At 39.0% G+C, this 23,709-nt stretch overlaps 1 protein-coding gene and 1 pseudogene across 1 annotated transcript in view; both read left to right on the forward strand.

The window, feature by feature from the left end:
• Window positions 1-23,709, forward strand: part of TRPM1 (transient receptor potential cation channel subfamily M member 1) — a 123,630-nt gene that overhangs the window by 83,948 nt on the left and 15,973 nt on the right. Inside the window, exons 21-29 of the mRNA XM_077858333.1 lie at window positions 5,608-5,730; window positions 5,929-6,060; window positions 8,303-8,431; window positions 10,512-10,763; window positions 12,112-12,286; window positions 13,878-13,898; window positions 14,662-14,806; window positions 16,467-16,669; window positions 17,564-17,696. Of these exons, the coding sequence (XP_077714459.1) occupies window positions 5,608-5,730; window positions 5,929-6,060; window positions 8,303-8,431; window positions 10,512-10,763; window positions 12,112-12,286; window positions 13,878-13,898; window positions 14,662-14,806; window positions 16,467-16,669; window positions 17,564-17,696 (1,313 nt within the window). The remainder of the gene's footprint in view (window positions 1-5,607; window positions 5,731-5,928; window positions 6,061-8,302; window positions 8,432-10,511; window positions 10,764-12,111; window positions 12,287-13,877; window positions 13,899-14,661; window positions 14,807-16,466; window positions 16,670-17,563; window positions 17,697-23,709) is intronic.
• Window positions 16,125-16,283, forward strand: LOC144304182 (U4 spliceosomal RNA; annotated as a pseudogene).

The raw sequence follows: 23,709 nt of genomic DNA on the forward strand, positions 1-23,709 counted from the left end.
CTGGAACAACCAACATCAACACATATTTTTTTTAACACATATTTTTAAATTACTGGATTTTAGTGAAAAACAAAAAGCTCTCTGGACATCCAGGCAAGATACAACAGCAACAAAAGTGACTTATAAGGGAAAGAAAATTACCATCAGACTTTCAACAGCAATCATTTGTGTCAGGAAAAAAAAAAATAGGGTGTGTCATATAAAGATACTCCCAGAAGGAAAATGACAAGTCAGGATTTTATATCCAACAAAAGTGATTGTTAAATATAAAGGGTACACAAAAGTTCTTACCAACAGGCAAGAACCCCAGGAAATATTGTTCCTAGGAGCCCTTTCTGAAGACTATTAGAGAATGACCTTCCAAGAACCAAAATAACCAGAGAGACATCAGTATAAGGACTAATGAAAAGCCTCAGATATTTACTTACAGTGCTGAAACTAGGGAAGGGTTAAGACGGAGAGGAGAGACCATAGTATGTAATGGCTATGTGTTCTAATAATATAGATATAATATAACCATTTTAAAAGGGAAGAGAGAATCAGAGCACCTATGCAAAAAAAAAAAAAAAAAAAAAAAAAAAAAAAAAGGAAATGTTTCCAGCAATCATGATTGATAGTAGTAGTATTAACAGTGTTATTCTGAAACTATAAAGTTAAAGCAACTGAGTAACAAGGGATATTTTAATTCTATAATCAGATCAGTCCTTGAGAACTAGGACTCAGTGTGAAACAAAAGGAAACACAGCTATAGTCTAGAAAGGTCAGAGTAGAAAGCCTGTAGCACTTATTGGAAGCATCAATATGAACTCATTCCTTCTCTGACCCATGAAAAGCCTAGATACAATGACCTACCTAAAAGCCATAAACATCTCCAATACCATTTCCCACTAACTGGAGCCAGAATTTCTTAGTGATGTGGTCCTTTCCAGATCCAGCAAGAAATGTACAAGATAAACCTAGAACATCTTGACACACCAGAAGGCAAAGAAGCTATCAAAGACCAGTAGGGTAAGAACCGGAAGACCAGAAGTTTCCACTGGCCAAAGATGGGACAATTTGACTTTTAGTAATATTAGTAACAGCAATAGATGGAAATATATTATACATGTTTAAATCCATGAGTTTATAATGATATTTTAGTATCTTCAGTGGATAATAAGAAACCAATTCATTAGCTGGAAGATAGTTAAATAAGAATCAAGCATTCATCCTGCATTTTCTACAGGAACTCAACCATGAGTAACCACTGAGAAGATGAAGGGAAATGTGAGAGTGTTCATAGATTTATTCCAACTAAGAGATGAAAAATAAATGAGTTAGAACATCACCAACTCTCAACACCCAGTGAGTTAACAAATCTAATGAGCATCAGTGGCTGCAAACATCACCAAGCCCTTCCTGATGAAGGAACATACTGTCTACAGTCTCAGCAAGGAGCTTGAACCTGGGTCTGGTCAGGACTCTGCATCCAGCCACCAAGTGGACAAAGGAACACCTTGAATAGTATAAAAGTCATGTAATCCCCCAAATCCACTCCATAATCAACTCTACGGGTCCAAATCCTCGAGCTCTTCAGATAACCATCCGGAAAACATGCATACCAAAAAACAATTTAAAAACATACCAGAAAAAAAAATAAAAATAAAAACATACCAGAAATTGGGGGCACCTGGGTGGCTTAGTGGTTGAGCTCTGCCTTTGGCTCAGGAATGAGTTCCACATGGGGCTCCCTACATGGAGCCTGCTTCTCCCTCTGCTGGTGTCTCTGCCTCTCTGTGTGTGTCTCTCATGAATAAATAAATAAAATCTTTTTTAAAAATACCAGAATTTTAAAGGACAAGATTAAATCATAGTGCCTGCCACAGCACTTTCCAATAGAAATAAAATGCAAGCCACCTGTCATTTTAAACTTTCTAGTTACAAAAAGTAAAACCTTTAATGGTTATAAAAAGCTTTGTTAAAATACATTGTAATTAGAGAGTATACTTATCATGATGAGCACTGAGGAATGTAAGGAAGTGTTGAGTCACTATATCATACACCTGAAAATAGTAACAGTATATGTTAACTATACCATAATTAAAATTAAAAATATAATAGGGACACTTGGGTGGCTCAGTGGTTCAGTGTCTGCCTTCGGCTCAGGGTATGATCCCAGGATCTGGGATTGAATCCCCCATCGGGCTCCGTGGAGGAGCCTGCTTCTCCCTCTGCCTGTGTCTCTACCTCTCTCTTTCTGTGTCTCTCATGAATAAATAAATAAATCTTTTTTAAAAATTAAAAATATAATAAATTAAAAAATGAAAGTATATTGTAAAAAGAAACAGTTGAAATTATGTTTAATATTTATTTAAATCAGTACATGCAAATACAAAATATTATCGTTTTGACATATCAATTGAAAAAATCATTAATGAGATAGTTAATATTCTGTTTTTGTACTAAGTCTTTGAAATCTGTTGGGTACTTTGCACTTACAAGTGCACATCCCAATTTAGACCAGCCACATTTCTAGTGCTCCATAGCAACATGTGGCTTGTAGCCCCCAAACTGGATAACCCACATCTAGGGATGCACAGTCAGGAGATAAAGCTATAAAAGAACAGAAAGAACTTTGTTCCTTTAAAGTGAGGATGGAGGATCCTTTTGGAGATGGATTTGTGATAGGGCAGGGTACGTGAAAGGGCTTCTACAGGGGCTGACACGAACCAATTTTATAATTTGCAAGGAATATGAGGATGCTCACTTTATAATGACTCATTAATCTTTGCCTTTGTGTGTGTGGTGTGTTTTGTATCTGCATTTTATTTTATGATAAAAAATATTTACAAGAGTTTGCCTTGGGGAACAGGATTGGAGAAGCAGAGAAATGAGCAGAGGTCCTCCTCTTTTTACTAGGAGTCCATCCAGCCCATTCAGATGTTCAACCACGTATCCATATTACTCTGACTTTTTAAATATTTTGTTTATTCATGAGAGACACAGAAAGAGGCAGAGACATAGGCAGATGGAGAAGCAGGCTCTCCACGAAGAGCCCAATGCAGGACTTGATCCTAGGACCCCAAGATCACAACCTGAGCCGAAGGGAGACGCTCAACCACTGAGCCACCCAGGTGCTCCCACTTTGATTTTTAAAATATGAATAAATCACAAATCATAAAATAAAATATGAGTAAATAAAATTCAGAAAAGAGACCCAAGAAAGTTGATTAAGTTGCAAACACTTTCCTTTTTTCACCTAATGCTTCTCTTAAATATTATGTATGCCAAGAGGTAGAAATATTTTTAAGCACCAAATTTCCTTCAAAGCATTTCTACACTTACAGCATAAAAATATACTTATTTTAAAGCAATAATTATTTGGATCATTCTTTTTTGTTTGTTCTTTTTAACCTAACTTTTTAAAGTAGGTAATATGCACATAGTTCAAAAATTAAAACAAGACTATTTAAAAGTGTAAATGACAATGTGTCCCTCCCACACCTGTCCCACATCTGCCCTGTTCCCACTCAGCAGCAACCACTGATAGTCATTCCTTGTGTGTCCTTCCATTTCTAAAGCTACTATGAGTGATCATCGTCTTTGTATTCTCTTTTTCACAAGAGCTGGCATACTCACTATTTAGTATCTTGCTTTTTCACCTAAACCAGGAGCTCTTTCCATATTATTATATAGGAAGTTCTCATTCTTTCCCAGCTGGATCTCATTCCATTATTTCAGATTAATATTTAGCCAGTCCCCTCTGAAGCCATGGAGGTCACTCCTGTCTCGTGGTGTTATACCCAGTGGCAGAATGAATGTTCTTGGACACATATGGTGTCTCACGTATCTGTTAGATAGATGTCCAGAAGTGGAATTAGTGGCTCCATGGGGATATGTGCTTGCAATTTTGATAGGTTCGACCAGCCTCCCTCTGTGGGGATTGTTCAATTTGTACCTCCACCGACAATGTAGGAGAATGTCTGTTTTCCCACAGTCTCACCAACACAGGGGAGGAGTTAACTTTTGAATTTTTCCAATCTAGTGGTAAACTACAATATCTCTGTGTAGTAATTGCATTTATCTTATTGAGTAAGGGTGAGAACATTCTCCTCTCAGTACCAATGTCTCAGCTCACAGCCTTTGCTTATTTTTCTGCTGGATTGTTAGATTTTTTTTCTTCTCAATTTCTAGGAACTCTTTTCTAATTAGAAAGATTAGCCCTTTGCCTGTTACATGAGCTGCAAATATGTTTTCCTATGAGTTGTTTTTTACTTCGGTTAAGGCTTTTTTTTTTTTTTTTCTGTACAGAAACTTCGTGCTTGTTTAAATTTCCAAATATAGTGATTTTTCTTTGATTGCTTATTTCATTTTGCTAATCTTAAAATTAAGGTATAATTACTTCTTGATTTGGGAGCATAATTAGAAAGGCCTTTCCCCAACCATCCTCTTCTGAAAAATTCTTATGTGATTCTTTTTAGTTATTTTACATTCTTCCCACACTACCACTACCTTTTTTCTCTTTCATGAAATCTTTATTTTTTTTTAAGATTTTATTTATTTATTCATAGAGACACAGAGAGAGAGAGAGAGAGGCAGAGACACAGGCAGAGGGAGAAGCAGGCTCCATGCAGGGAGCCCGACATGGGACTCGATCCTAGGTCTCCAGGATCATGCCCTGAGCTGCAGGCAGCGCCAAACCACTGCGCCACCGGGGCTGCCTTCTTTCATGAAATCTTTATATTTTTTTTCATGAAATCTTTAATCTTTAATTTATGCTGCTGTGAGATAGAATCCAACTTAATTGTGTTTTAGATGATCACCCATGATTTCTCAATACCACTTATTAGATAGTCCATCTTTATTCTTCCAATTTGAAGTGGTACCTTTACTTAATACTATTTTTCTATGTGTATTTGAATCTATTTCTGGACCTACTATTCTATTCCTTTGTTTGGTCTATTCATGCACCTGAATTTTTTCATCATATAACTTTTTAAATATGGTAGAAATAGCCCCTTTGTGGTGTTCTTAATAATGGATCGCCGTGAGAGATTTTTCTCAGCACTGAACATTGGGAACAAATTTCCATATTGGAGATACACATCACAGCACTGATAAAAATGACAACAAAGTTTTCCACCCACGGGCCAGGGCATCCTTTTGTCTAGGTCAAGCCCAAATTACATTTGTCTTTTATCTTGATCCATACCTTCACATTTACATCTAAGTTATTTCCATATAAAATATTTTCTATTTACTTCCCTGAAGGTATTATTTATTTTATTTATTTATTCTCACTTTTATTATTATATTTTAAAAATTTACCTGCTTTGAAACTTAATGTAAGCCCTCTGCTTTTTAAGGATTCCACACAATACCACTTGCTGTCTATCTGAAATAATTTGGCACAAGTTCTTTTTCACAGTCTGCAACTCCACCAATGTATCAAACCAAATAAGCCACAGAACATCAGGACAGTGATAAACCTGTCATAGGACTGCTTGATTTATTGAGTAATGCTGAAGATCATAATTTTAAATTTTTATGTATACTAGGAAAATTTTCTAGGTTTGCCATAGCTTAAAAATCTAAAAATCTTAACAATTTTTTTCTCATTCTACATAGGTTATAATGGGGATTCTTCTTCCCCCTACCATCTTGTTTTTGGAGTTTCGCACATATGATGACTTCTCTTATCAGACATCCAAGGAGAATGAAGATGGTAAAGAGAAAGAAGAGGAGAATATGGTCAGTGCTACACTTGATCATAAAAGTATCAATTCACTCTCATTCTCAAAATTGTTGAGATTTCTCTTACCATGAGTTTAGAAACCACCATAATTGGGGAACTCTGTATAATTCTTTATTTTTAAAGAGACCTGTCTGTTAAATGTTATGTATTTCCCATTCAGCAACCTGCTTGACATGTGCCATTCTGTTTTCCAGGATGCAAATGCAGATGCTGGTTCAAGAAAGGGTGATGAGGAGAATGAGCACAAAAAGCAAAGAAGCATTCCCATTGGAATGAAAATCTGTGAATTCTATAACGCTCCCATTGTCAAGTTCTGGTTTTACACGGTAAGGCTTCCTCCTTAGCATTTGCTACATAGCATGTTTTGAGCACACAGAATTGTGAGACTTGAAAAACATGTCAAAGGCTTTTTAAAATGTTTAAAATAAAAAAAATAAAATGTTTAAAATTCACAGAATTAAAATGAATTGTGAAAACAAAACCGGGACTCATTCAGATCTTCAGCTAAAATTGTATCTGCATATCTTGTCCTATATTTACACGCATGCAGGAATGTGGCCATCCTAGCCCCAAAAGCATCACTTTGTAAAGCAAAACAGTCCTGTTTGCTTAAGATGAAGGATTTTTTAATGCCTTCAGTAATAGAAACTTAGGGAAATACAGTTTTATTTTTAAGTGAACAAAGTGGACTCGTGGTTTAAAGAGCGAACTGACAAATGCCATTTTCTTCATAAAACCAGTGGGTTTACCAAAGGAGTGTAGTTGAACCCAGATCATAAGCTCCTAGAACAGAGAAGCAAATTAAGGCCTCTCCACTCTGAAATGCACACCAAACTGACAACTGCTTGGTTGTACATTTTCCTCCACATGCCTTTGGGGCCCACTGTTTTAACATCCCCAAGAGTGTGGTGCCAGCTATAACAAGAGTGGCCTCAGCCTTACACATGCATGCTATGACTTTTGTAGGTAAGCTCTGGTTGCAGGAGGGCCCAGCATGCACGTAGAGGCTCTCACAACCATTGCAATCTGGGGAGGGTGGGGCAAGACTACCTATGAAGTCCCAAGCACCATGCTATAGCCTATGCCAAGCAAGCCCTGTCATGTTGTTCCATTTGTGACTGACTAGGCAGGAGCAGCAATGGAAGGTGAGGAGACAGGTCCAAGGCTCTGGATGGGGCATTAGGCAGTGGGGCAGGCAGTAGGCAGAGGAAGGCTGCATGGGGACCCAGATCAACCATGGGCCTGGACACCCAACATTTTGGTAGCTACAACTGGTGATGCAGAGAAGCCACTGTTACCCACCTGCTCTAGTCAGAACCAGCTGAGCACCAGTGAGGCACCTGGCCTGCAGGAGAGCTCAGCACAGGGCAGAGTTAGGAAGCAGAGGAGCCCCAGAGTCACCCCACACCTCTGAATACTCTGAATGCTATCTCTGGCCTGTGGCAAGATGTTACACATTTTATAGCTTCCCAGGGGATTCTGATGCAGCCCAATTTTGAGAACTCTGGCTCTAATCCTACTGCAAGGAATACATCATGGATACAAGGGACTTTACCTATTTTACTGGTAAAACTTATACAATTTGGAGAGGTGGGGGTGAATCTTTTTTTTTTTAAGATTTTATTTTTATTTATTCACAAGAAACACACACACAGAGAGAGAGGCAGAGACACAGGTAGAGGGAGAAACAGGCTCCATGCAGGGACCCCAATGTGGAACTTGATCCTGGGACTCCAGGATCACATCCTGGGCCAAAGGCAGGCTCTAAACCATTAAGCCACCCATGTATCCCCTGAATCTTAAAAAGGACAACAACTGTTGAATCACAAATACACACTTGTTAGAATACCCCACTCCTACCCCCATTACTCCAGAAGAGCCTGGACCAGCGAGGGGCTCTGGAGGTTAAGATTCATCAGCTACACCGTAAATGAACTTTAAGCAATGAACTTCAGACCACCTCCCTCCACCCCATACATCACTCCCATATATCTCCAAACTCTGCATCTTTTCCTGCCACAAAGATAGGGAGCATGCTGTGGCCTCAGCAAACCATAGATATGTCATTCCTAATTGTGGGGACTCGGGACAGCTCTGTGGACCTCGACAGACAGCTCTCACCCCTCACCCCTTCTAACCTTCCACATTTATCAGCAGTGAAAAGATTCAAGAGGGAAATTTGAAAGGCAGGGAGAGTAAGTAATATTTTCCGATTTCAGGAATGTAGAAGACACATCAGTGAAATATTAAAAATTTCCTTATGTATCATCATTTTGTGCAGCTCCATAATTCCCCCATGAAGGTGATAGTAGCCACAAATAACGTCTTCCTTTAGAAAAAGAATGCCAGTGCCCATATCATCCTAAAGTATAAAATGTGTCCTGATCTGCTTCAGAATTTATCCACACTGGCGATGGAAACAGAAGGTTTCCTCTAAATGAGTCAGTCTAGTTGGGAGTGCAAACTTGTTTTAGAAGACCTGTCAACCTGAAAATAGGATTTCAAAAGTTTTTTTTCCCAGCACGTGTTATCTCCCCAAACACTGCTAATAGTTGTTCTGCCCTTCAGATATCGTACTTGGGCTACCTACTGCTCTTCAACTATGTCATCCTGGTGCGGATGGACCGCTGGCCCTGTCTCCAGGAGTGGATTGTCATCTCCTACATCCTGACCCTGGCATTGGAGAAAATACGAGAGGTGATTACCCCAAAGGTCCTTCCTGGGGCCACTGAATGCAAACTTTGATTCAGATATAGATTCTTATTTGCAAAACACCTCATGCAAATCATGAGTGCTCTGGTAACTTTTTCTTTTGGGGTATGACAATACCAAGTGTATCCCATTCTCTTGCTTAAGATTTATATGTCTTCTGCTTCCAACTGAATTTGAATTTGCAAATCAAAACACAAGGCAAAAATCAATGATATTTAGCAATAAAAACAGTCTCAGTGACTGTAAAAGCAATAGTAAATGCTGCCAGAGGTAAACCAATTACTACAACCGGGTACAGATTTTTGCTCTGTTTCCCTGGAACTGAAAGACATACAAGATGACTATTTACCTACAACTTAGGACTCAGATTCCACATCTCCCTGCCACCTGCAATGTGGAGTCTTCCTTCTTATTAAGGAAGGGCTCTCAGGAGGCTCTGAGAGGATGGCAGAGAAAATAGGGACATGTACTTTTCTATGAATTTTCATTCACTTTATTAGTTTGTGAAGGGCAAGCTATATCTAAGAAAAAATGAATCTGAACTAAAAAAGCATACAAAAGGGTTTCCACATGCTTCTTCCAACTGGTATAGAATCAGTACTACTATTTTGCCATCATTATTAGTCCTTTCACTGAATTGGAAAAAATATTACTGACAACTTCTTCCCAATAGAGTGAGTTCGATGCTGTCAGTCTAATGAGAATCTGAGAAACCAAAAAAGAAAAGTACCAAATTCAACATTTTAAGTTCTTATTTATTTATTCATAAGAGACACACAGAGAGAGGCAGAGACACATGCAGAGGGATAAGTAGGCTCCTTGCAAGGATCTCAATGAGATCATGCCCTGAGCCAAAGGCAGATACTCAACCACTGAGCCACCCAGGCACCCCAAAATCCAACATTTAAAATCCCATCTCCTTTGCTACTAGTCTTTCTTTTCTAGTTGGGCTTCATCAAACTCTGCAAATGTTACAACTGGAATTACCCCCAAGTAGCCTGCCATGCCATCCCTACTGCCACCATGATCCCGCTGAGCATCAGCCATTTGCTAAGATACTATTCTTTATTCTAGGAGCTCACCTTCCAGGCTATAGTGTACACGGGTTGTTAAACTAGTGAATCCCTTCTGTGCTGGCCAAAAAATAGCCACCACCCCATCCCAGTCATGGGGTACCCAGGGCCCCAGTCTCCATAACTGAAGGGGTACACCATGGTACAGCAGCCCCCCACCCTACTGCACACCATAGCCACATCCATGGGGCTCACTCTCTCTATGTATCTTTGCATGCTGTTTGTTAAGTAGTTTCAATTTTACCCTGAGGAAGTAGTGATTTTTATCAGTGGTGACTTTTTTTTTAGAGATTTATTTGAGAGAGAGAGCATGCACAAGAGGTCAGGGGGAAAGGCAGAATGAGGGGCAGAGAGAATGTCAAGCAGACTCTCCACTAATGGCAGGGTCTCTCCATCTCACGACCCAGAGATCATGACCTGAGCCAAAGCCAAGAGTCAGATGCTTAACTGACTGAGCCATCCAGGAACTCCCAATCAATGGCGATTTTTAAAGGGTAATATCTCAAGTAGGAGAAAATATTTTACTTTCCCCTGACTTCTCACATCTAAGTTGCAAAGGAATTGTGGCAAAAAAACATCTCCTAGCCCAATCTGCCTTCTCCATCAGGTGGATTACCCTTTGTAGACCACACGGGTGTGTCTCTGCTCTAGGCTTTTCTTCCTGGACTAACTCTGGAACGTGGGCTGACGGGCACATATCCAGAGAATTAAAAAGAAATCAAGAGGCAGCTGCTTTTATTTCACCCAGAAAGACATGATTTAGAAGGCATTTCCTGAGAATTTGTGAAACACTGCATCTAGGAATATAGAAGATTCCATGGAATTTCCCTTTCAAGATATCTTTCTCTGCCTGAGAAGATTAGTGTTTAAAGGTCTTAAGCAGGAAATGGGACCAGATGCCCTGGAATGTTCCACCAGTCCTATCTTTCCAAGATTCTAAGAGGCTTCCAATACAGCACTCCCTGTTATTGTTCTTTGGCATTTGTTTTCAGATCCTCATGTCAGAACCAGGCAAACTCAGCCAGAAAATAAAAGTTTGGCTTCAGGAGTACTGGAACATCACGGATCTTGTAGCCATTTCCATGTTCATGATTGGAGCAATCCTCCGCCTACAGAAGCAGCCATACATGGGCTATGGCCGAGTGATCTACTGTGTGGATATCATCTTCTGGTATATCCGAGTCCTGGACATTTTTGGTGTCAACAAATATCTGGGGCCCTATGTGATGATGATTGGAAAGATGGTTAGTACTTACACCCCTTTAGGAGCTAGAGACATTGTGGTTGTGGTTAGGACCTGAGACCAGGCCTTGGGTGTGGCTTTATTAGACTTCATTTGGTCTTTCCTTTGTAGTTGGTTTCTTACAGGAAATGTTTTTGCTTTAAGATACATAGTTCTTGGGCGCCTGCGTGGCTCAGTCGGTTAAGTGTCAGCCTTTGGTTCAGGGCATGATCTCAGGGTCCTGGGATCAAGCCCCACTGCAGACTCCCTGCTCTATGGGGAGCCTGCTTCTCCCCCTCCCTCTGCCTGCTGCTCCCCTTGCTTGTGCTCTCTCTGTCAAATAAATAAATAAAAATTTTAAAAAAGATACATAGTTCTCCTACATGTTAATACAGTATATACTACTACTATATACTACTTCTATTCTATCCTATACATATATATATACATATACACACAGTATATACTACTTTATCTACAAAGAGAGATGCACTGTATATATGTACATTAATACTGTGTCTATATATTTATATATAATCTGTAGTTAACATGTAGTAAAAGCCAGAAACAAATGGGGCCCAGGGTCACTCCCCCACTCCTATTCCAGAGAGTCTTCTGCCCATGTACTCTGGCCTGGAATGGACAAAGGCAATTCATGTGATTAGGCCAAGACAAATCCATGGCAACATTTCTTCCAGAATAAATCATACAATATGAAACAAAAAAATGAGCTAGCAGGTAATCTTTACATCACCTAAAATAGCTTCAGTGTTAGGACTGGTCCTGGAAGAAAGGAAGTTATCTTAAGTTACAAATTACTCTTTATAGCATGAGCAGCTTTGAGTGAAGGGATATATGATTTAGCCTATCTTGACAAGGGCTCTCATCTTCAGGGATATCCAAAATTAGGAATTATACCAATTCTGTATCCACAGTAACCAGAGCATTACTCATTGTAACCACTCAACAGTTGTGTAATGAATGAATAAATATCATTCTGTACTCTCAATTCATCTTGTTCCTTTCTTATATATCTCCTTCTCTTTCTCTTCAGTTTCCCTTACAAATTCCCATGTTTCCCCCATAATTCTTCCCTTTCTCCATTTGCAGTTGTAGTTATGAGAGGAATATTTGTTTATGGGCAATAATAGAGGAGAAGAAAGAGTAAGAGCAAATGGGGGAGTCAATGTTCTAGAATAAGATGTATGCATTGCATGGCATATAAACACTAGAAGCCTGTGGATGGGATGGAGAGAAGGGAAAGAGGCTCTTTTCATCCTAATTAAACACTCATGAAGAGCAATATAATGAACCAGGCAAACCTGGCCCATGACTCAAGACGGTAAGAGACACATTTTCTCTTTACTCAGATGATTGACATGCTGTATTTTGTGGTCATTATGCTGGTTGTGCTGATGAGTTTTGGAGTAGCCCGTCAAGCCATTTTGCACCCAGATGAGGAGCCGTCTTGGAAACTGGCCCGAAACATCTTCTACATGCCTTACTGGATGATCTATGGAGAGGTGTTTGCAGACCAGATAGACCGTAAGAATAGAATTGATAGTAAGATTCTCTTCCCTGCTTCTGAGGCAGATGATCAGTTCCAAATTAATAGAAGAGCATGTGTTAATTTGGAGATAAATTATTTTTTATTCTGCTCTGAGCATAAAATTATTTTAAGAAGGAATAAATACAGAATATGAAATGTAGGTTTTTGAGACATCAGTCATTCCTTCTATTCTAAAAACCATTAACCAGAATTTTGAGAGTCTCATATCCCTTTAGCTGGACCTGGTGAATACCTTATCACATGAATGTAGTCCCAGTGCCAATATCCCAATATTTCTTCAACCTCTTTCTACCCTCAGACAGAGCTGGTAGTGTTATGAGTGTAATGAGACAGAAGGCATGACAGGGTGACTGGTGCTTTGTGTCATCCTCTTCTTCAAGCTTCTTCTCCAAAGCTCATTTTCCACATGGCTATCAATCTCCTCTTCACTTATGGAGTTCAACTTATTATTATTATTGTTATTATCAACAATATATCAACAATATCATCCAGATGTTAGCAGAGGAAATGAGCCATAATCCTGCATGGATTTCTGGGGGGCGTAGGCCCCAGCTCCTCCCCAGGCTGAGCCAGCAGGTCATGGTGTCTCCCGTGTTGTAGGAAGTGAAGCTTAAATGTTCTTATGCCTATTTCACCTGGCCAGTTAATGTATCACCAATAGATTGAGGCTCCTCAGACCTGTTTTTGTATCCAGACCATACCTTCATTTGCATGTTGTGCTCTGTCACAAAGATACAGATACAAGAGCACATCTGCTATTTCTGGTGTTCTGCTTCTTGGGAGATGGTTTTGAACATCCTCCCCTTGTATGAAATGCAGGGTTTTCAGTACATCTTCTGCCACTGGGTTAGACTGATAACTAGTTCACACAATGCCTTCTATCTAGCTTTTATAACGTGATTCTGAACACATTATTATAACCAGTATCTCAAAGTCAATTATTGAATGTGTTTGTAGCTTGGTAAACTGGAACATAAAAATCTAATTTGGTTTCAAAAGAGTATTTACTTAGGTAAACATATGATCCAGACATAAATTATGATATTTTTTTATTATTTAATTGGGTAATGTGAAGATAAAGAGGCAAACTTGAGGCTATTCTCAGTAACATCATTAAATGCAGGTTTTTCATTCTTGATCTGGTTATTGCATAATAATTTTGCATTTATATGTGCTTATGAGGTATTTGAACTGGGATATAGAGACTGCCTGATTGGTTAACCAGTTGGTTAATATGATCATCTGCCAGTAGCCTCATATCTTTTTCACAGTATTTTTAATGTGTGAGCTTTTTATTGCTTATGACACATGGTAAAATCAATATTCATGAAATATATATGTATTCCCTAGAATTAATAATGTTTACAGTTTCTTCTAAATAGACCACTTTTTCCTGGCATGAATCTGTAATTCCCAAACTTGAATACTTTGCATATCTTGACACCAAAACCATTCTTGTGTTGTTAATCATTTGTTTTACTTTCTTCTCAACTGTTGTCTTGTTTTCTTTCCTCCCTTCCTGTCACAACTAAAAAAATAAAATCCTGCTTTCCAATCGCTATATAGTCTACGCCATGGAAATTAATCGTAAGTTTACACAGAATCAATGACTCTAGTCCATGAAATGTGTGTATTAATCAGTTTCTCCCTTAGCTAGGAGTTGGTTTTCAATACTTCTCTTACACTGGTTTTCAATACTTCTCTTGTTTTCTGGTGTCAATGCTCTTTTAAACTATGAGTAAGTAAAAAAGTAGGTAGATTATAAATTCATGGAAGTTATTTCACTTATCACTGTTGGGGTCATTCTATTTTTTAGTTCAGGAAATAGGTCCTATAGGATCGAAGTGGCATTTTGAATGAGCAGAGAGAGAAAAGATGATTTTCCAAACATGACACCAAATCTGTTGATTAATGGATTTGAGAGTAGACGGCATCCTTACCTCCTCCCTCATAACAAAATTATTTCCAAAGTTCATGTACAAGTGATACCAAGGAGACAACATGAGATGATGTTAAATAAATAATCAGAAGACATAATAACTTTTTAACGGATAACAGTACAGAAAAAACATACAGATAGATTTATCTGCTTAGAAATGAAGGAAAAACTTCTGTATATGAAAAACATAAATGCAGAAATAGGAAAATGTTTATCAATATGACAAGTCAAGAATGACTATCTCTGAGTGTAGAAGTGAGTTTCTTATTTTCTTTGTACAAATTTATAGTTTTCATTGCTTATGAAATCAGGGAAAAATCATATTAGAAAAAGATCATGTAGTGGCATATGTAAGTTACTTACTCTATTCATTTTATGTAAAAATTACATAAAGATAAACTTTTGTTTCAGCTCCTTGTGGTGACAACCAGTATGATGAAGAAGGCAAGCGGCTCCCGCCCTGTATCCCGGGTGCCTGGCTCACACCTGCCATCATGGCGTGCTACCTACTGGTGGCCAACATCCTGCTTGTGAACTTGCTTATTGCAGTTTTCAAGTATGTGTCAAGTCTGATGACTGGGTGCCTATTATTTATTACATTACAAATTTCCATTTTAATCTTGGAACACTCGTGTGGCCATGGATTTACACAGAATTTCAGTAGAACTTTTAAATATGCAGAATTTTTGCAATCTCTTTAATTAAAACTTAAATTGGGTTTCATGTATTCATGAATCAAAAGTTGACACTTAAATACATTTAGAAATTTTTTGATGGTTCAATATTTTATTTTTTTATTGAAGTACAATTAACATAGTGTTGTATCAGTTTCAGGTGTACAAAACAATGGTTCATTAATTCTGTACATTACTCAGTGCTCATCAGGATGCAATTACTGTACTTTTAATCCCCTTTATCTATTTCACCCATTCCCCCACATAGCTCCCCTCTGGCAGCCACCAGTTTGTTCTCTGACTTTCGGGGTTTTTTTCTTCAAGGCTGTGGGGAGAAAAAAAGAGTCTGGGTTGGTTTTCTTTTTTCTTTTCTCTCTTTTTTGTTTGTTTTGTTTCTTAAATTCCACATATGAATGAAACCATATGGTATTTGTCTTTCTGTTAAATACATTTAATCTCAGTTTGTGTTTTAACATTGTAACAGGTATTTTAATCTACTGAAAATATATCCTTAGAATAAAAGTCTCCTGAGGTAGGGAAGATTTGATCAAGATATGACTATAATTCATTATCAGAGGCACAGAAAGCAATGTGAATCTCATAAGCTGTGACAATTACTGTAATATTATATAAAATACTTTCCTTATCATTTACAGAATAGAAGATAAAATGGCCTAGGAAAGATATAGCTTAAATTATAAAATCAAGTCTCTTGTAAAACTTGCCCATTTTCGCATAATGTGTTGAGCCTATGACCATGCCTAATAAATGTTCCAAAAAATTGTATCTTCTAAGATGAAAAATATGAGGGAAAAATCCTTCATAGAAATATAGAATCTTGGGGCACCTGAATGGCTCAGTGATTAAGTGTCTTCCTTAGGCTCAGATCGTGATCCCGGGGTTCTGGGGTTGAGTCCTGCATTGGGCTCTCTGCGGGGAGCCTGCTTCTCCTTCTGCCTATGTCTCTGCCTCTCTCTCTCTCTCTCTTTCTCTTTCTCTTTCTCTGATTCTCATGAATTTAAAAAAAAAAAGACGACAGAAATTCTGTCCATAAAAAGAAAGAAACAAAGAAATATAGAATCTTAGAGCTGACCAAGGCTTTGGAAAGAATCTGGTTCAAACTCTTGTTCAACTGTATTACAGATTTAAATATTTCAAAATACTTAGTTGGATAGCTCCTACTTTAAAAATATGAAATAAAGCTTTGCACAGTGGCAGTATCGTAGCCAATGAGGTTTATCCGTGCGATTATTGCTAATTGAAAAATATGAAATAAAATTTTCCTGAGCATATGAGTATGGTGTTTCAAGAGAACAATATGTAGCAGCTTCAATACACTTAATTCTTATTTATATGAGGAAAATGTCCCTGTGTGTAGATAATCCACACTGACAGATAAACCAAAAGACAGGGTAATCTAATAATCAGAGGTGCTAAAAGGCCATTTCATTGTTTATTTTCATTTCCATGTGAGTAAATGATTGCCCTGGGAAATTTAAATGAAAAGTAAAATAACTAATTAAACATTTATTCTTTTTAAAGCAATACCTTCTTTGAAGTTAAGTCAATATCCAACCAGGTGTGGAAATTCCAGCGTTATCAGCTGATAATGACATTTCATGACCGGCCAGTCCTACCTCCACCGATGATCATTTTAAGCCACATCTATATAATCATTATGCGTCTTAGTGGTCGCTGTAGGAAAAAAAGAGAAGGGGATCAAGATGAGCAGGATCGTGGTCTAAGTACGTGCAGGATTCTTTCGTTTCTCTCTTGGGCAAATTTCAAGAGTGTTCCAACTGGACACCCTCATGGAAATCTCACTAAATTACTTAAATTGTGTGAAAACATAACACTCTAGTCCAACTGTTGTTCTTTGCAGGATGCTTCTCATTTTATGTTGATTTTATTCCAGTACTGTTAGTTTCTGAGTAATTAGTGTTACCGAAAGCCTGCTCATGATGAGATCAGAAACCGAGAGAGTTCTTGAAAATGACTCCTCCAAAACCGGGAAACTGAGTAGGGAAAAATTAGAGAGGAAGACAAGCCAAGATAGACTCCTAACACTGGGAAATAAACAAAGGGTTGCAGATGGGGAGGTGGGCTGGGGGAGGCAGTAACTGATTGAATGGTCATTAAGGAGGACACATGATGAGATGAGCACTGGATGTTATACTATATATTGGCAAATTGAATTTAAATATCTTTAAAAATATATTATTAAATATTTAAACTTAAAAAAATGACTCCTCTCTCTCTATATATATATACTCCCTTTAAGACTGCTTCAATGTGTTGTATCTGAAGAGGGTAGGACAGTAATGATGTCCACCTGACTCTATCCGTAAAATACATGCAAAGGGTTCTCCAGAAAACAGTGCTTGGTTTCACTTTGCAAATAGCTGTCATAGTGGTGTTTTGTGTTAAAAAAAGTAAGCCATTTTGCTCCAGCAGAAAGATGGTTTCTGCATATTACAACCTGTTTAAGTAATAAACCATTGGTGTAGTCAGAGAATTGCCTACAAGTGACAACAAGTGAGTTCAATTCAGGTTGATTCGTGGAATTCGCAATAATGCAACTAAATTGATTATTTATGGTTGGGGCTCATTTCTCAGCAAATGCTTCTCCCTTTACGCAGAGCTGTTTCTCAGCGATGAGGAGCTGAAGAGGCTGCACGAGTTCGAGGAGCAGTGTGTTCAGGAGCACTTCCAGGAGAAGGAGGATGAGCAGCAGTCGTCCAGCGATGAGCGCATCCGCGTCACTTGTGAGAGGTGCGCCCAGCCCGGGGCCAGTGGTGGCCCGTGGTGGCCCTCGATGGCCTACAGGCCAAGGGTTTGCGGGCTCCTCCGCCCCATTCTACAGGGGATGCCAACGTCCATATAAATGTTCACTCCCAAATTCTCTTCTTTGTTCAAACTTTGGATTCTTTGCGTGTTTTTACCCCAAAACAATGTGAAAATATCCACCGTGAAATGGTGATTGTAAATTGTATAGAGAAGGGAATGCTGCATTGCAAATATTCCAGGCCCAAACTAAGCCAAACCAAACTGAAAAAAACCCTGACCGTTCTTGCCCACTCCTAAAGTAAGAGGTTTTATTGCAATTACCCTGCATCAATGAGAGAAAATCCAGCTGCAGGGCTGTGTAAATGCCGGGGAAGCCATCTTTTGACTTGGGGTTGCCTTGTCAAGGAATAGTATTCCCCTAGGGACTGACCTGCTCTTCGTGCCTTAATGTTCCTGTTGCTCCTTTCCCAACCTGGCAGAGCAGAGGTAAGGGCTCCCTCCTCTCTGCTTCTATGCCACCAGGAACTTTGGGAGGAGCAGAAGTGTCTGTCTTCCATGAGATGGGAAGCTTCTAAACTAGGGCATGATGTGTTTTTCAGACAATTTAACATCCTGGGTCCTGGCAAAATCACTATCATCCATATGCTAGTGCTTAATAAATGCAGAACGAATGAATGCATACGTGCATGAATCTATGAATGAGCAAATGAAGGCAGGCCAGGAAGAGCCAGAAAGGGTGACATTTTCTGGACTTTCCAGTGTTGCTCTTCCTGCAGCTGGGAAAGAGTAACCAGCACAGGGCAGACAAAAACAATAAAATTACACTATCTATATCTTTCGAATCATATGATTTTAAGAACCTTCATCACTTAATACAATCAGTGTAAGCTATTGTTATTATTATTCAAAGAATGTGGTAATTGATAAAATATCCTTCCAAAGAGTTTAAGCAGCAATGCAGGTAGAAGGACGATGCCTAAGTGGATACTAGCTTACCATTCCATCCTTCAGTCCTCAGAATCAAAGTGTCTAGCACAGTTACATGTATTTATTGACAGACATAAAGACATTCGAAAGAATATTTCAGGAAACCATCTAGTTGAGGGTCTCAACAATTACAACACGATTCACAATACACCTTCAGGTCTCCCTGGTGTGCCTGTTTAGGCCGGTGGCTGCCACAGTCCATGGGAGAGACAACGCCCCTGGCAGCTGTAGCTCTCTGGGCCCTTACCCATCCAGCACTGGACACCTTGTAATCCAACCTGCCAAATTTAAGGGTTATCTGTACTAACTTTTGGCCTTAATAAGATACATTTTCAATAAAACTTTTCAGTGCTTCTTTGCTGTTTTAATAGTAATTACTAAGCTTTTAAGATATAAAAATTTCTTCCTGAGAAAGATAAGCTACCCCCATCTTAATATTCTAAAATTTCAACTTTTTTAGTTAGACATTAACTTGGATTTGATCACAGCCAGTAATTTACAATGGAAATTGTGTTTTGTTTCACTCTGCCTTTTCCCCTCCTCCCTTCTCCCAGCATTGTTTGGATTTTTACCATTCTTAGAGCAAGCCTCCAAGAATGTGGTTATCAGGTCACTACCAAACTGCATTTTCCTCTTGGGGCTCTGTGCACACGTAATAGGAATGAAAATGTGCTGGGCCGTAAAAACATCTACTTCCCGTTTCCCTTCATTGAGATCTCCAAGAGTGATGGGAGAGCATTCCTGCCCCTCCCGTTCACTTGTTGACCATTTCTAGGCTGAATCACAGATGCATATCAAAGACAAAAGGAGGAGAAAGTCTGGGGAGAAGGTGCCTTTCCTTCACCCTTCACCAGGACAGTTGAGGAACAAGAAAGAAGGTTGAAGAATAGAAATAAAACTAGTTCTTTTTACCTAAATTTGACACCAGTGATTACTTTTTTTTAAAAAAAAGATTGTATTTATTTATTCATGAGAGACACAGAAAGAGAGAGAGGCAGAGACACAGCCAGAGGGAGAAGCAGGCTCCCTGCAGAGAGTCTGATGTGGTACTGGATCCCAGGACCCCAGGATCACGTCCTGAGCCAAGGGCAGATGCTCAACCACTGAGTCACCCAGGCACCCCACCAGTGATTACTTTTTAAAATCAAATTTTTGAGTACTCAGATATTTTTGTCATTTTTAAAAATCTTCTTTACATATTGGGTTGTTTTTATTTTCTGGGTCACCATTTGCCATTTGATGATTCTGCTGTTCTCTCAGCTGTCATCCCAGCTCCTTTCACTTTGCGGGGTCTGGTTAGGAGGGAGCCTCTATGAAAGGTGCTGTTGGCATCAGTCTCTGCCTGGCCTCCTTCTTGTCAGGTACTTTTCAAAACCTGAGCCAGCAATTTGCATGACTCAGTCTTACAAACATGTTCACACAAGAAGTTTACATACTTGTGCTCCTTCATGCAGGGTGTTTTGAGGCCTTCTGTGGAGGAAGCACGTTCATGGCTTTCCCTTAATGTTTGGAAAGTAATATATAAAGTTCTAACAATTTCACCATCTTGTGAGATCCAACATTTAGTCCCTCAATCAGAGATTTACAGTATGATTCAGTTTTTAGTTAGCAACAACACTGCAGCAAGGTACTTAGCTCAAAGCCCCACCCAGCATGCCCACTTAGCTGACTTAGGGCACTGCACTCACGGATTTCTTCCCAAAGTTGGACATGCTCTGGGCTCTGAGAGTGGCTCCACTAGCCATCTCATTTAGCAAGACAGACACTGTCAAATCATCAAATTCTGCTTTCTTCCCCCATGAATGAATCATGATCCCGACTCCACCTCTTTCCTTCTCTATCACCAGCACACTAGTACAAGCTACTAGCATTTTTCACTAGGATTCCTGCAGTTGCTCTCATAGCATCTGAGCTCTCCATAATCATTTCTGCTCTTTCAATTCATTTTGCGCTCACTAACTAGACTTCACTCTGGTTGCATCGCTCCCCACTAGCTCTCTTTAAAAGCCTTTGAGTGGCTCCCATTGCTCCCAGGTCCAGCCTCACTCTGGACTGTCCTCCTTTCATGCTTGGCGTTCAGTTTTGCTAGCCTTCTGTCACTTCCTCTAAGCCACCACTCCCTTCCTGCCATAGGAGTTTTGTACATGTTGTTCCCTCTGCCTGCTCACCCTTTGGATCTTTGCTCAAATGTCAATTCCTTATGGAAAACTTCCTTGATCACCTCATACCTTAGACTAGGTTAAGAAGTCTGCACATCTCAACATAGCAAGAGCTTGAGTTTCTGAATGAATGGATAACTAAAAAATTCATGTCCTGACCTGAATGCAATTTCCATCCTATCCTCAATGAATATCAAATAGGATGTCAACTATGCTCCCCCCAGGTTTGAAACCGATTTGCTGTTGGCAACTAGGAACGGTCTCAATAAACAAATGATTCTGCTACCCATAATTGTCAGGAAGAATCTTTAATATCAGCAACGCCAAAACAACTTGTGGTGTTGACAGGTGTTGCTTCTTTGCCTGAAAGGTTAATATCAGATAACCAAGAGGGCTGGTGAAAGAATATTTTATAACTTCTGCCAGCACAACCAAGGTAAAGTTCGTCAACCTAGATATTCTATCTCATCATATCAGACTAATACCTAGTAACACGTATCTTTATCAATCAGAATTTGAAAGCCATCTCTGTATCTCTTGGAAAATCCACTGCTGAACACATCATTCCTTTTGTGGTTTGGCATCCCCTGGTTCACAGATTCAAGAACAACTGAGTTGAAAAGAATCTTTTCTAAAATAATTTCATCAGAGATTCAACTTCCTTTTCTTGAACAATGAGAATTATGTAAGCCAGTGTGTTTTCCTTTTTTCCATGGCATCAAGGAAGCTTAGGACCAAACTTAATATTTAATTATAACAAGTACATTGTTATAGGTTTTTGGAATACATGGTGAACATTGCCTCCTTACTATCTCTTGTTTACTCATTCATATCTTCTATTTGCATAAATTTTATTTTGCATATATGATATTTTCAAGTATGCAGGCTATATAATTCATAAAGTATACATTTTCAATGCTGTGGTCTTGTATTTAAGCATCTATGGGTCTTAGACTAGCTAAACCTATAATAGAAGGTTTGGATTCCACCAAGACTTCTGGGTCATATGCTCACATGTTGTATTTGTGGATCTGGGCTAAGGTGTTGGGTTTCCTCTAGGCTTGATTAGGAAAGCAGCAATTTCTGGTCTTGAGATCTTATTTGGCATCCTCTTCCTGAGTGATCAAGAAGAGATGCTGGTAACAGAGACCATAACAAGAAAGACAAGAAGGAGAGAAATTAGATAGTCAGTAGAAGAAGACCTGAAAGAGAGATGAGTCTCAGAAAAGAGGTGGGTGATTCCTCTGATATGGACAGGATCATAGAAAGACAAACACATAGTGATGGGAGAGAAGTTTGGGGAAGATTCCATCTGAATGTCTTAATCTCAGAAATTAACTGGAGTCAAAGTTGCTTGGATTATGGGGAAGGGGTGAGATTAAATGTTAGAATTTGTGTCTGGTAAATGACCATCTTCTTCCTTACCTGACTTTGAGAGCCAATTCAGCGAGAGATGCAGACATCAGGCAGGTAGAGATAAAAATAGTATTGGCTTTACAGTAATAAATGTTGTGCCAGAGGATATGGTTCAGTTCTCGCCAAATACACAGAATTAGCCATAGCCACTCAGTCACAAGCAACTGCTGGCCTCTCTTCTCACAGGCAGAATCAGCTTTCCCCACTAAGCTTACCATATGAACAAAACAAAGTAAGAACCCATGCTCTATGCAGGCAGCTGGCCCCCAAAGAGAGAGAGAAAAGTAAGCTGGTGTTCTGGTCTTCAAACTCCAATCAGAAAATCAGTCCTCCTCAAGAATAAATAAAGGACTGTAGAGAGGCCAAGAATTTCACACTAATATAAAGTCCAGACACATAGGAAGGAATGACAGGAATGGGGAAAGAGTACCCTCTGGTAACATTATAGACTTGAAGCCACTACAGAGGATTTGAGTTCACCTTTTGGGAAAATATGATAGGAAGGAGCTAGCCAAGAGATTGCTCAGAAGGAATACTGAGGACCTAAGTAAAATTAGCTAATATGATTTTGTATTGGGCCAAGTCAAGGTGATTCCCATGACCTTTAACAGTGACTCTCTAGAACCCAAGGGCAAGGATACAGTTAGTGAATGGAGCATGGGGCATAGCAAAAAGGAGGCTGAAAGGGACCTATGTTCCCAAGAACCAATCAGTGGGGATACCACAATGATATTAGTGTTTGCAAATGGTAGCATAAACATATTACACTACCTCAAGGTACCATTTTTCCCTGCCCAGCTGTTGAGCTCTAGTGGCAAAATGACACGACTATGCTGGAAGGGAGAGAGAACCTAGGATATCACTAAGGGCTTCAGTGAGTGGTTGACCAGAGTCTTGCCTGAACAAGACAAGTGGAATATAGCCAGAAAAGGCTAATGACTTAGATGACTTGAATTTTAGAAACCAAGGATATCTGAAGTATGGCCATGTTGGTATATATAAATGATGATTTTAGCCTAGAGCTAAAATCCTGTAGAGTTTAACATTCTTTTGGTAAGTCTTCAGTATTTTGTTTATTAAAAACAATGAGAAAGCTGGAAGATTTCAGACTTAAGTCTTGATCTTTGTTTAGTCTTTCACGTATAAATACTCTGTAAGTAAGCACAACCAAGTTCCATCCTGAGTGTTCTCACTATAATTACTAAACTTAAAAGGCAGCCTCATATGAAGAAGTAGATAGAAATTAAAATAGCTGGATATAAAATTTGGACTAGATCAGACAAGTTTATGATCTGTAGACCTGGAATAAAATTACAGGGTAAGAATACTCTAAGAACTCAATATAGAATACCATGCAACCTTGAAACATGGGTTTCTTCAAGTATAAACTGGATTTCCAGTAACATTATGTTTTTAGGTTAACATTGAACTCTATC

The sequence above is a fragment of the Canis aureus genome, chromosome 2 (genome assembly GCF_053574225.1).
Source record: "Canis aureus isolate CA01 chromosome 2, VMU_Caureus_v.1.0, whole genome shotgun sequence".
In the NCBI taxonomy this organism is placed as follows: domain Eukaryota; kingdom Metazoa; phylum Chordata; class Mammalia; order Carnivora; family Canidae; genus Canis; species Canis aureus.